Source organism: Lepeophtheirus salmonis, chromosome 2 (assembly GCF_016086655.4).
Source record: "Lepeophtheirus salmonis chromosome 2, UVic_Lsal_1.4, whole genome shotgun sequence".
NCBI lineage: Eukaryota > Metazoa > Arthropoda > Copepoda > Siphonostomatoida > Caligidae > Lepeophtheirus > Lepeophtheirus salmonis.
The window spans coordinates 446,217-458,424 of record NC_052132.2 but is presented as its reverse complement, the minus strand read 5'-3'; the positions used below and the strand labels follow the sequence as shown (position 1 = coordinate 458,424).

The 12,208-nt window shown below is 33.4% G+C and overlaps 1 protein-coding gene across 2 annotated transcripts in view; it reads right to left on the bottom strand.

Moving 5' to 3' along the window:
• Positions 1 to 12,208, bottom strand: part of LOC121132261 (monocarboxylate transporter 12) — a 181,752-nt gene that overhangs the window by 39,901 nt on the left and 129,643 nt on the right. For both annotated transcript variants that reach the window (XR_005869290.2, XM_040727626.2), the window contains exon 5: positions 11,849 to 12,017. Coding sequence is in view for 1 of the 2 variants with exons in the window: in XM_040727626.2 (XP_040583560.1) it covers positions 11,849 to 12,017 (169 nt within the window). In the remaining variant the exon portion in view is untranslated. The remainder of the gene's footprint in view (positions 1 to 11,848; positions 12,018 to 12,208) is intronic.

The following is a 12,208-nucleotide window of genomic DNA, read 5'->3' as shown; positions in this document are numbered from 1 at the left end:
TGAGCGCTGTTAATAAAAAACCCTTTATTTCAAACCTGATTAAACATTCGTTAGTGCTCATAACAGACGGAGAATAACATCAAGGATTTGTTGCAGAGTTATAATTGTAAGTCCTTGTTGGACTCAGAGTCGAATTGAGGATTGGCATCGGAAAAAGTCATACCAATGTACTTGTTTCTTTCCTTCTTCCCTTCCTCCATTGTCACAGCAGATTGTAGTTGATTTAATGACACCTTATGACAGCTAAGCTAGTACAAGAGATAATTGAAGTTCAACCAATCAACGTTCACACCACTTATAACTAGAAGCGTGTGTTTAAAGAATAGAATAAGGGAATTTATGTTCGTAAAAGTTCGTAAGGTTAATTATATTACGTAAAATAAGTGTTACGTAAGACATTCATGTATTGACCGATCATATTTATGATACTAATCGGCCATTTCTATATAACGAGAAAAAAAAAAGAAACTTAATTTGTACCTATGCGCCTCTCAAATATCTTAGGTTTTACCTTAATATACTACATACCACTAGTCTAAAATGATACTTTCAAATATCAATATGCTGTAATATACAAACGGAAATTTATTTCGTATTTTTGTATGCAAAATTGCTTTTAAATATATACATATTTTACAATAACCGTCAATGAAAACTTGTAATTTAACATTTAATTGACCTTTTACATAGTGTAGCTGCAAAGGGTTAGGCAAAAAAAATATAAATATTAATAATACATTTTACTTATTTTCTACCAAATATATTTTCTTTATTGCTATTTTTTGTATATTAAGTGACTTTTTTGCATGAAATTATTCGCCAATAGATGTAACAATAACTATTATATCTAATGATCCGCTGAAGGGTTCTTTTTTATGAAACTTTGCTTCATGGGTAATCGCTTTTAAAGTCATACAAACTGTAATTTGATCATTTACAAAATACTCTTCAAACATGACAATATTAATACAAAAAAATGATGTAGTTTTTTTAATGTTCATGATATTAGCACAATTTTTCGTTATATAGTGGGCTAAATAGTGTCTCAACAATATCTCCATATAGTATAATTATCCCTGCTCCATCACACTCAGTGGTTATAAACGTTCTTGTAAGATATCTCTAAATCTCTTAATGTTTTATTACTTATCTGGCTATTAATTTCAATTTTTTTTTGTAACCAAATATTGTATGCATAATAGTCTGCAAGTTCTCCGTACTATAGGACTATGGTTTGTTTAAAAGTAAGGAATTATTCATACTTGTCTTCTTTAATTATCTATGTTATACAAGGGTGGGCTCCTAATATCCCAAAATAAAGGTCAACCCACGGATAGTATAGGCAAACTTCTGGCCCAAAGGTATGTTAAACTCTTCTATCGCCGCTTCTCTGAGAATCAAAGACCCCTTGTAATAAATCATAACAGCTCCGACTTACTGGATGTACATATACACTATTGTTATAAATTTATTAATTAACAATAGAATTTTAAGATTATAGCGGCAATGATGGCTTCTAGGCGACGGCAGAAGGCCTGAAACCTATTGTAGATGTAGTCCTCTATCTTGGCGTCCCAGTACTGTCTAACAGTGGCTTTGGGGGGTCTATGTTTGGATGAAAGTCACTGTAGGACTTCCCCTCAACATGCACCCAAAAGGTGTAGTCTAGAGGGGTTGGTATCAATGCTTTAGGATAATTTATGATAACTCTCTGGATAATCTGGAATGAGATCCGATATCGCATGGGTTCTAATGGACTTGAGAGAATTGGTCTGAGATGTTTTCCGAACTCATCCGGATCCAATTTGGCCTTCTTGACAGAGTTCTTCTTCCTCTCAAACGTTTCATATTTGCTGATTACGTAAACGGTGGTGCTAGAGACTCTCAATTGCTGGGAATAAGTGAATGGAAATTCGTCGATTACATTAAAGTGACATTTTTTCGACTTGTCTGTAAGCTAAAGAGCTCAAGTTTGGTTTTTATTGCATCTAATTGATTATTTTTTAATATATCAAAATATGAATTAATTTCAAAAACTCAATCTTCATTAATTACTGAATTAGTAATTGTTCAGATTTAAATGGACCACTCGCTATGGAAACCGGCTATAGGTGGAGATGGTTCCAAGAATGAAGATATAAAATGGATTTGACCTTGGAGCTCAGCAGTTCACTTGCAACAACTCGGTGGCCCAGGGTACTTTTAAATATTACAAGGGGTCATTGATGCTCAAAAAAGCGCCGATGGAATAATTGAATAATTGATAAAGGGCCTTTGGGCCCTGTAGTTCACCTGCACAATGTCTGTACCAGGATGTTTATGTGGATATTAAAAGGGATCTGTGATACTCAGAGAAGCTGCGACATTGAAATTTCAGATACCCACCAGTTCATCTGCACAGCCCGTGGGCCGCACTGTATTATGGTGTTATAAATGGTGTATTTCATGGCATGTTTTCATAATTCAATAGTTTTATCCTCAGAATATGAAATTGGACAAAATATTATTGTCTCGGAATGAAATTACTCACAATCATATTGATTACAACGATGTTGCTTCACAATATTATTACCAAAACAATTTTGTCTGCAACCTATTTACAACAATCATTTTATAGAGAACCTATATGCATATAGTAATTAAAAGTTGGCCACAAGAAAATAATAGACCGCTAGCTACCATTCATTTTTATAAAATTTTCCTTTCCCTTTTGACAGTTTTTTTTTTGTGATCTGATACAAAATTCATCACCAAACTCCCCTTACAAAACATTTGTACAATATTACGTTCTGTAAAGTTTTCATACATCAATATAAACTTTATGGCTATGCATTAACTTATGTACACTATACATAAAAAGGCTTTAGTTTCCTACTAAAACCATAACCTTTACTAGTTATTTAATATATGATTATCGTTCTTGCAATAATATAATACCTGCAATCCATTTTACCATATCCATCATAATTTAGAATTTGCATAATATGACTTGATTTTCATTCATAAATATATATACTCGAATATATGTACATACAATTTCATTCAAGTCTATATGAATGGTGTCTTGAATTACAAAGTTTAAGCCTTTGAATACATTCATATACCCTCATAATACATGCACAGATCATCATTCAAATCTCTTATGAATTACTTTGCATGACCCCCAATGAATTGAACAAATATACTTTCCTAATTAATTAATCTTTTACAGTTAGAGGATTGGGATCATAAATCTGGAACACGTTCAGACCTCAGTATCTTGTCAACTCTGAGATCAATGCTAATCAAAGTGGGTTAAATAGATTTAGCCATCAAAACTGTTTAAGATAAAATACAAAATCCTTGAGATGAGATGTAACGGGTGGCCCATCTAGCGGTTGCATTTTAAACTACTACTTTTTTACGTCTGACAGCTGTAGTAACATTCTTATTGGGTCTAATATTTTGTAAAAAATCTCCGGTTGACGAAATGAGTAAGTTTACGCTCGAAAAAAATTGGGAAATACCGAAGACTTACTTCCAAAATGGAGAGTCTTCAAACGAAACTGCAAGAAAATTACGTCGGTCGAAATAAAGCGCCTTCCAGGGAGTTTGTGGATAAATTTGTGAAGCGTGTGCGCGAAACTGGTTCGTTAATGGATAAAACAACGCGTTCCCTGGTTCGTCCAGTGCACTCAATCGAAAACGTTGCTGCTGTTGCCGAAAACGAGCAAGGAGCTGCCGTTACGGTCAATGGTGAGCGCTATCGGGTCATGTTGGAAGATTTTTTGTTTCCCCAAATGGAAAAAGAAAACATCGACGACATTTGGTTCCAACAAGATGGCGCTACGTGCCACACAGCCAACGTTACAGTGGATCTTTTGCGCACTGTCTTCGACAATAGCATCATAAGCCGAAACGGCAACGTCAACTGGCCACCTCGTAGCTGCGATTTGACTCCGTTGGACTATTTTTGTGTGAAACTGTCAAGGATAAAAGTTACGCCAACCGTTTAGAGACGATTGACGATTTGAAACACGAAATTGGAGTCGCCATTGCAGCTATTGAAGCTCACACAATCAAAAATGTATTGAAAAATTGGGTCGACAGAATGGGCTACTGTAAGGCCACCCACGGCGGCATATGAATGAAATGGTGTTTTATCATTAACCGGAATGTTTAGGCTTTCCAAAAAAAAAAAAATATTATTGAAAAATATCCATTCGTCTTTTTTTTATAGCAATATCAAAAAGAAAAAGTTTCGTAGGCCACTCTTCATTTCAAAAAGCCATTTCATGCGGGCATTTTTGTGTGACTTTGGACATGGTGCATGCCCATTCCTGTCTATATCATTACTAGATAAGGAGATGTGTTTATGTTTCTTCCCTTCTCTCATAGCTGCTCACAATGACCCAGTTCATTTTTGGTTTCTTTTTTCTTTTTAACATACGGGTGTTTCCTATTATTTGATCCTCTGCTTACGCATTCACCTCATCTAAATCCTTCTTTCAAAATTGTTCTTCTTATTTCTTTGTGTTAACCCATGTGAACTAATAATTAATTAGGAAAAAATTAGGGATATATTTGACCTATTTATTACACAAATATGAAAAAAATATATTCATAAAAAAATCTCCAAAGATCCCAGTGACACCGATAAGAGCCGCTTAATTAATTCACCTATTGCCAGTGTCAGTAGCATTTAGAGAGTGCGACCTTTATTTTACAATCAATTTGATTAATTTTAATATGAGGTTTATCCTAAACTAAACAATTTTGATAAAATACAATGCCTAATGATAGCTGAATCAATAGATAATTATTATTATTCAAAATAATCGCCTTTGACATCAGCAAGGGGCTTTACTCGACCTGGAAACGAATACAAGTCTTGATGAAAGTCTCCTTTGACAGATTCCGGATCCTGGACGTCAGTGCAGATTTTGTTTTGTAGGAGGATCTGCCGTCGGTGTTTCGCTCAACTGTGCTTCCCACAAAGAAGTCAATCAGGTAGAGTACAGATGAGATTGGAGACCAAATACTGGGTCCAACAAAGAAAAAAAACCCAGACATAACCTTGGGATGAGTACTCTTCCAGTTCCTTCTTGACTCTCGAAACAAAGCAACTGTCGTATGCTAAGAATTTTTTCAATCTTAAACATTGTCAGGGGTGTCCACAGGGGGTGGTCTGCAGGGCCTGTGCCCCCGCCCAAATTAAGGAATTTTTGTTTTTTACTTTAAAAAATTATATTTGTAATTTTATTTAATTCTTCAAACTTTTTTCAAAAAATTTAGTTTTGTGTGTATAACTATAGATTTTTGAAGTTTTTCTTAAAAAATGTAATATTTGAATAATTTTTTCTAAAAAAATTATATTTGGAATAAAATTTTAGAAATTTTGTCCAAAAAAATTTAATTTTTGTAAACAACTCTGGATTTTTGATTTTTTTTCCAAAAAATATATACTTAAAACCTAGTTTTTGAAATTTTTTTTGTAGATATTTTAATTTTTCTTCTTCTAAAATTTAATTTTTTGTTATTAGCTATTACTTTTTCAAATGAATTTATTTATGAATGAGTGTACATTTTTGAAAATTTAGTTTTGTGTGTATAACAATAGATTTTTGAAATTTTTCTTTAAAAATGTAATATTTGAATAATTTTTTCTAAAAAAATTATATTTGGAATAAAATTTTGGAAATTTTGCACAAAAAAATTTAATTTTCGTAAACAACTTTGGATTTTTGATTTTGTTTCCAAAAAAATATATATTTAAAACCTAATTTTTGGAAATTTTTTTGTAGATTTTTTAATTTTTCTTTTACTAAAATTTAATTTTTTGTTATTAGCTATTACTTTTTCAAATTAATTTTTTTATAAATGTATGTAGATTTTGAAATTTTTTTACAAAAAATTTAATATTGTAAATTATATTCCCAAAAAATTAAAGTTTTGGATTTTTCTTTAAAAAAATCCTAAAAACCAAGACGGCCTCAAAATATTATCCTATACACACTCTGCCTTTACCACAATTACTTCGTTGTAACAGACGCACATCACTTCCGGCTAGCCGCCAAAATAACAAACAACATCCTCCTTGCGTAGGCGCTGAAAGTTCGTAGTTAAACAACTTCAGCACACTGTATATATATTTCTATTAATGTACTTTCTGACTCAAAGAGCAATGAAGAATCCCAGTCATAAACTTCTATTTCATCTCTTTGTTATGTATTTTACCTTGTCTAACTAAAAAGAACAAAAGTCACTCATAGCCTGACTCTGAGGTGATCTTTTGTTAACAAGATTGTAATTTTACACATCCATGTAAGTGTGTAAGCCTCGTAATACATACATACATAGATCTGTACTACCAAATACAATCATGTTTACGACACTATATTTCCTTTACCTCCTAATCATATTAAATCCCATTCATAAACACAACCATGATAGTATGTCCACCATAAAGAGAACATTCATAGTGTACAAATAACTATTTTTAAGGTGAGATCTTATCGTGTAAGAAAAAAAATAAAAAAATAGGTATGAATGTTATAATAAAATCCATGTCAATTTGATACCAAAAAAAATATTCTGCTCACACAGCAATATTCTATGTAGGATATATATTTTGAACGATTATATATTAAATAGACTTAAAGGCTAGAATGAAGGCATCCTTTTTCCCTGATTTCCGTGATACCCCTATTTGCAAATTTATTTGACAACGACGCAATAATTTAAAATTTTCGACAGTGTGCCTTCCTTTTCTCCACTTCTTCTATTATTCCATTATTATTTCCATTCAAATCTGTACACATACTAATTCAATAATAAATATAGGAAGAGTGATTGAAATTAATTGATATTTCGATATATTAAATCATTAACAATTTATTACAGAACAAAACAAACTTGAATACTTTAGGTTGCTTACAAGTCGAGAAAAGGACACTTGAACGTTATGGACGATTTCCATTCGCACACTCCAAGCAGTTGACCGTCTCCAGGACCACCGTCTTCGCTGTCAACATGTGCGAAACGTTGGAGAGGACAAACGCCTCTTTCAAAAAGGCCAAACTGGACCCGGATGAGTTAAAGATAACAGCCCAGGCAAATCCCTTCAAGTACATGAGGGTTCATGCAAGAGATCGCGGGGTTTCACAGCAGACTGTCCAGAGAGCTATCAAAAAAGTAGGTGGAAAGAGCCCTGTGATTGTAGAGAGGCTACTATTAGCACCAGTAATGAAAGAAATCCCATATTCTTCGTTGCAAGACTCTTTTAAATTACATAGTTTTAAATGAGTCTTTTGAACTATTTTTTCAACGCTTTTGGCCCCCTTACAACCCTGATGCCAACACCCTTGACTACATTTTTTGGGGCATGTTGAAAGGAAGGCATCCAGTGTCTTTCATCTAAACACCGAGGCTCTCAAAGCCACTATCAGCCAGTAATGGAACTCCAAGACAGAGGACTCTATCCATATCAGATGTTTGATCTTCATTCGTCGTCTGGAAGCCATCATTGCCTCTAAGGACGGCTACATTAATGATTAAGAGAGCTCAGAGAACACATCTATTTATTGTATTATTTTTGTTGAATTTCTATTGCTATTTAAGAAATAATATCTTGTGAAGTTTAAAATTCAAAGTGTTTAGATTTTAATGGACCACTCAGTATTGTATAACATTTGGAATATAATATCGCATAGATGGTTTCATGTCGACTTTATGAAATTTTGTCAAATGGTAGTTGAAACCCCAATTGGATTAATTTCGTTAAACTCTATGTGTCGTTTATGTACGAGAATAATTTGCTATTATTGTTAATTTTGGCATAATTAATGTAAAGGGTAGTTCTTTTAAACGTTTGGAATTTTCTTTGACCTCATTCCAGTTCCCTACAAACTATTTTTAATACAAATACACACTAATGCAGAGTATGTCTGGTACGAATGACACTTTACCAAGTCAGTTGGTCATTTTCTTCCTTAATTTTTTAATCAGGAACAAAAATGGATGCACTTTTGTAGATTTTGACAATATAAATGGCAAAAAAAGACAATGCCTTTTTGGCTAAAGCGGTCGGTTACACTACTCAATTCGTCCAAGTTTTTAGAAAACGTATCCAACAGGATGGCGAGGACACAATCACTATGATTTCCCAGACTCTATAAAAATGATTAATCAACATTTGTAGTCCTAAACTTCCATATTTGAATATGAAGGTTATTACAGTTTGAAAATCAGACAATAATCAATTTTTAATTTCCGGGATCAAACGACATAAAACAACATTTCAAGGAACATTTCATTTTCATGTTCAATTCATTGAATGTTGAATACGATAAGGCTTTAAACCTCTCTAAAAATATTGTTGTATATACTTTTTAAAAGAGCTTCTTATTCAACATGAGATAACTGATAAAGATCTAAGATATTTTTTTGATACTCCTCACGTCAAGTACCTTCATCTATGTTCTATGTTTCTTGACACTTTGGTATTTTTTTCTTTTGAGTCATTCACTATTTTTCCAGAAGATGTTAAATAAATAGCAGAGTAATTTGTACTGGGGAATCGGACTTGAGTCCTACTTAAGTCTTCCATGTCTGAGACTCTAAGTGAAAGGATTCAAACTTGAAAAAACTCGAGATACGTAAATATGTCTATAATTTCCAAACAGAGCGAGAGTAATTTATTTTTTCGAACTTTGCGCATTATAATCTTCAAACTCCAACAATTCTCTCTGTCAAAATAAATAAATTTTGTAATTTAAAATGTGTCTTGTTTGTAGGATTGAAAATGCCATGATAGAATAATCATTACAAAATTACATAAATGACCAATTCTCCCCCTCAAACAAAAAATATTTTAAATGACAAATCTGTTTTATTTTGAAGGGAAGAATTGTTGAGATTTGAAGATTATCATATAAAAAGTTATTATAAATATATATTTACCTATAGGTCCGTTTCAAAAATATATGCGTGTAGAGTGTACACGCATGATGGATGTGGTAACCTACCTTAAAGACGGGCTGTATATTTATCGTGCGTATACATCTATATATATACACACGAGGTGTGTTAAAATAATAAGGGGACATGATCTTTTTGTAGGAAACAATATTCATTTATTCATCAATATTTATGTTGCCCCTTCAATTCAATTCGCCTAAGATACAACACACTTGTGCCAACGCTTAGTCCAATCCTCCAAGCACTTTTCGTTATAGCCTTAAGCTCTTCCAGCAATGCAATCTTTATCTCCTCAATCTTTCCTTTCATATGTCTCTTCATTTTTAGGAGCAATTAAAAGTCACATACTGTTAAATCCGGGGAATATGATGGTTGAAGCAGGATGCTGATAAAATGTAAAATTTTTTTGGGTCAAAAGTAAGCATTTATCATGCCCAAAAAATTCGGAAAAAGAAATATGGCACAAGGCAACCCATATGTCAATATCCTCAGCAACTTATCAACTTGGAAAGTTTTCAAAAACAATTTTCTTCATTGGTTCAACATTCTCATCCGTTGTTGACGTGCTTGGGTGTCCAGAGCAAAGTTTGTCATTGGCATCTTCCTGGTCACCTTAGAAGAGTTTGTACCCCACTTGTAAACATTTATTTTACTCTGAACAGTTTCACTGTTCAATTCCCACCATCAATATTTCAAGTGTTTTGGAGCACTTAATTTCATTTTTTTACTCATAATTTGATACTAATTCTTTGATCCATGTTTTCAATAGCAAAACATTGCCGAACACGCAAAATACTTCCAACCGTTATGCCTCTCAGAAACAAACTAAACATATTATATAGCTGAAAATGTAAATATACAGGGTGCTTGGACAAAATCTGCCACTTTTTAAAGACAACATTACTCCATCATCTGATGTCTGATCCGTCCGTTTTTGGTGTTAAAAATTTTCCCGGGTCATAGGCTTTAGTTATTGTAGAACACTTGTAGCGATAGCATCCTTTTAATTGCCCAAGAAAAGTCATTATGTTCAATGAGAGAGATCGTAGGTGCGCTGCTATTCAGATTATGCTTAGTGATCACATGAAATTAAGCAATACTGACATCTCTGGCCTTCTGTCAATGCCAGTTAGAACAGTCAAAAGTCTCAAGAAGCAGCTGGAAGAGTCATCGGATCCGATGAACGTTGTCGACAGGAAGAAGAAAGAGGAGAAGAGCACCAGGATTGTCCGGGACGTCACCTTCATCAACAAGGTCAGGACACCCAGCGTTCCATGAGAGCCATGGCAAGTCTGTTGTTAGTAGCAGGACTCAGCTCCGGCCCACAAAGCTACGCGGATGCAAGAATGACTGAAAAGCAATGCTTTTGCGTTCGTACCCTTCTCCTCTTGGCCTCCTCATCACCGGATTTGAACCCGTTGGACTACTTTTTCTGGTCCTACGTGGAGAACATGACCAACCGCTCCTCTCATAACACCAAGCAGTCTCTCATCACCTGCATCAAGGATAAATTCAGTGAGATAGAAGCAGCGCAGATCCAAAATCCCTGTTCTCGGTTTCGTAGCCGCATTGAGTAATTTTTGGCCGCAGACGGCTGCTACATTAAATAGATAGCTGCTCTATATCCTAATAAAGATATTCGTTTTTATTTTATCAATAAATATTAAAAAATAAGCTTGCAGTTGTTGTTTTTTGAAGTGGCAGATTTTGTCCACGCTCCCTGTATATGTTCGTGGCGAGTGTAAAGAAATATCAAAATCGAGTTTAGCAAATGCACATTGCCTACGTAATTTGAACAGTCATCTTACTTTTAAAACATACCTCGTATAATATCGGGAGAACAGATGCTCTCACATATACTTTCTTTAATTGACTAACATAGGTATATCCCGTCGTTACCTTCATTGTATCACGCAACTTTTCCTTAAAAAATATTCCTATTTATATTTTAAGTACTCCAGACTATATATATATCACGTTGTTACTTCGCCGACACAAAAATCTCCTATGTATTTTCTTGTCAGCTATCGATTTCCTTGTCTCATTTGATACGTCATGGGTATTTCATAATTTATTCATTTTGATAAATAAAATAAATAATAAGTTATTCTCATATATATATTAAACATAGGGTATGACGTAAAGAAGGACGACTTGACGTAGTCGTAGTTGACAAAAACATTGAAATTGTTGTATTTATACTGTGTAGGAATGTAATATTATGAAACATGTAATTTTAAGTAATTCATTTTAAAAATTGTGGAAAAATGACAATGATAGTCTAGGAGTACTTGAAATATAAATACCAGTTGGTATAACTGATTTATTTGGATAACTACCAAAGTATTTCGAAGGTTTTTTTATTTCTTTTTGTCCCTTGAGTAAGAAAGGCTACATTGAATTGAGAGAGATAAGCTGATATGTACAAATTGATCGGGGCGCAATTTTTTTCTACTTCCGTTGTGATATAGTGAACTAAAGATTAGGACCGATTGCGATACTACGATCAACGATATGATATCGCCATATTGTAATTAATTACCGATCAGAAAAAGCTTCGATCAACAAGCCATATATATATGTTGGTTAATTGAAATCTGAACACATACTAATTCAATAATTAATGAAGGTTGAGGGATTGAAATTAATCAATATTTCGATATAGACAGAGTCACAACTCTATTGATAGAATCGTCGAAATGAATAAATTGTATCTTCATGAAGTATTACGAGTCAAGGTGTTCAGATTTTAATGGACCCCTCGTTCTGTACATGTATAAGTCTACACACACGATACATGTGGTAACCCGCTTTTACAATACTATTTGAACTCGTCAAAAAATGGCTTGTGAACAGCAGGGTATTTCATGAATATACAAAATTAACTTACCTCAAGAAAACTTGATGAAACTCCTTAGCAAATGACGTAAAGAGCATAGACAATGACATCACTAGACCTCCGATGATGGAAATGAGACGTGTACTCTTCCGTCGACAGAGTGCTACGAATAAAGGGGCCATGAAACATGATAGAGAGAAATTTGTGGACCCCAACCATGCTGGAAGAAAATAAAAATTATACATGTATAAATATTTTCTTAAAACATACATTAATATTCTTATTTTTTGATTATGGAAAAGATATTTTAATCATAGTAGGTAGTAGATACAGGCTAACTTAAAATTTATGTATATATATGAAAAATAGACATTAATATAATATCTTGTGGAGGGGATCCTTTCCCTCCTA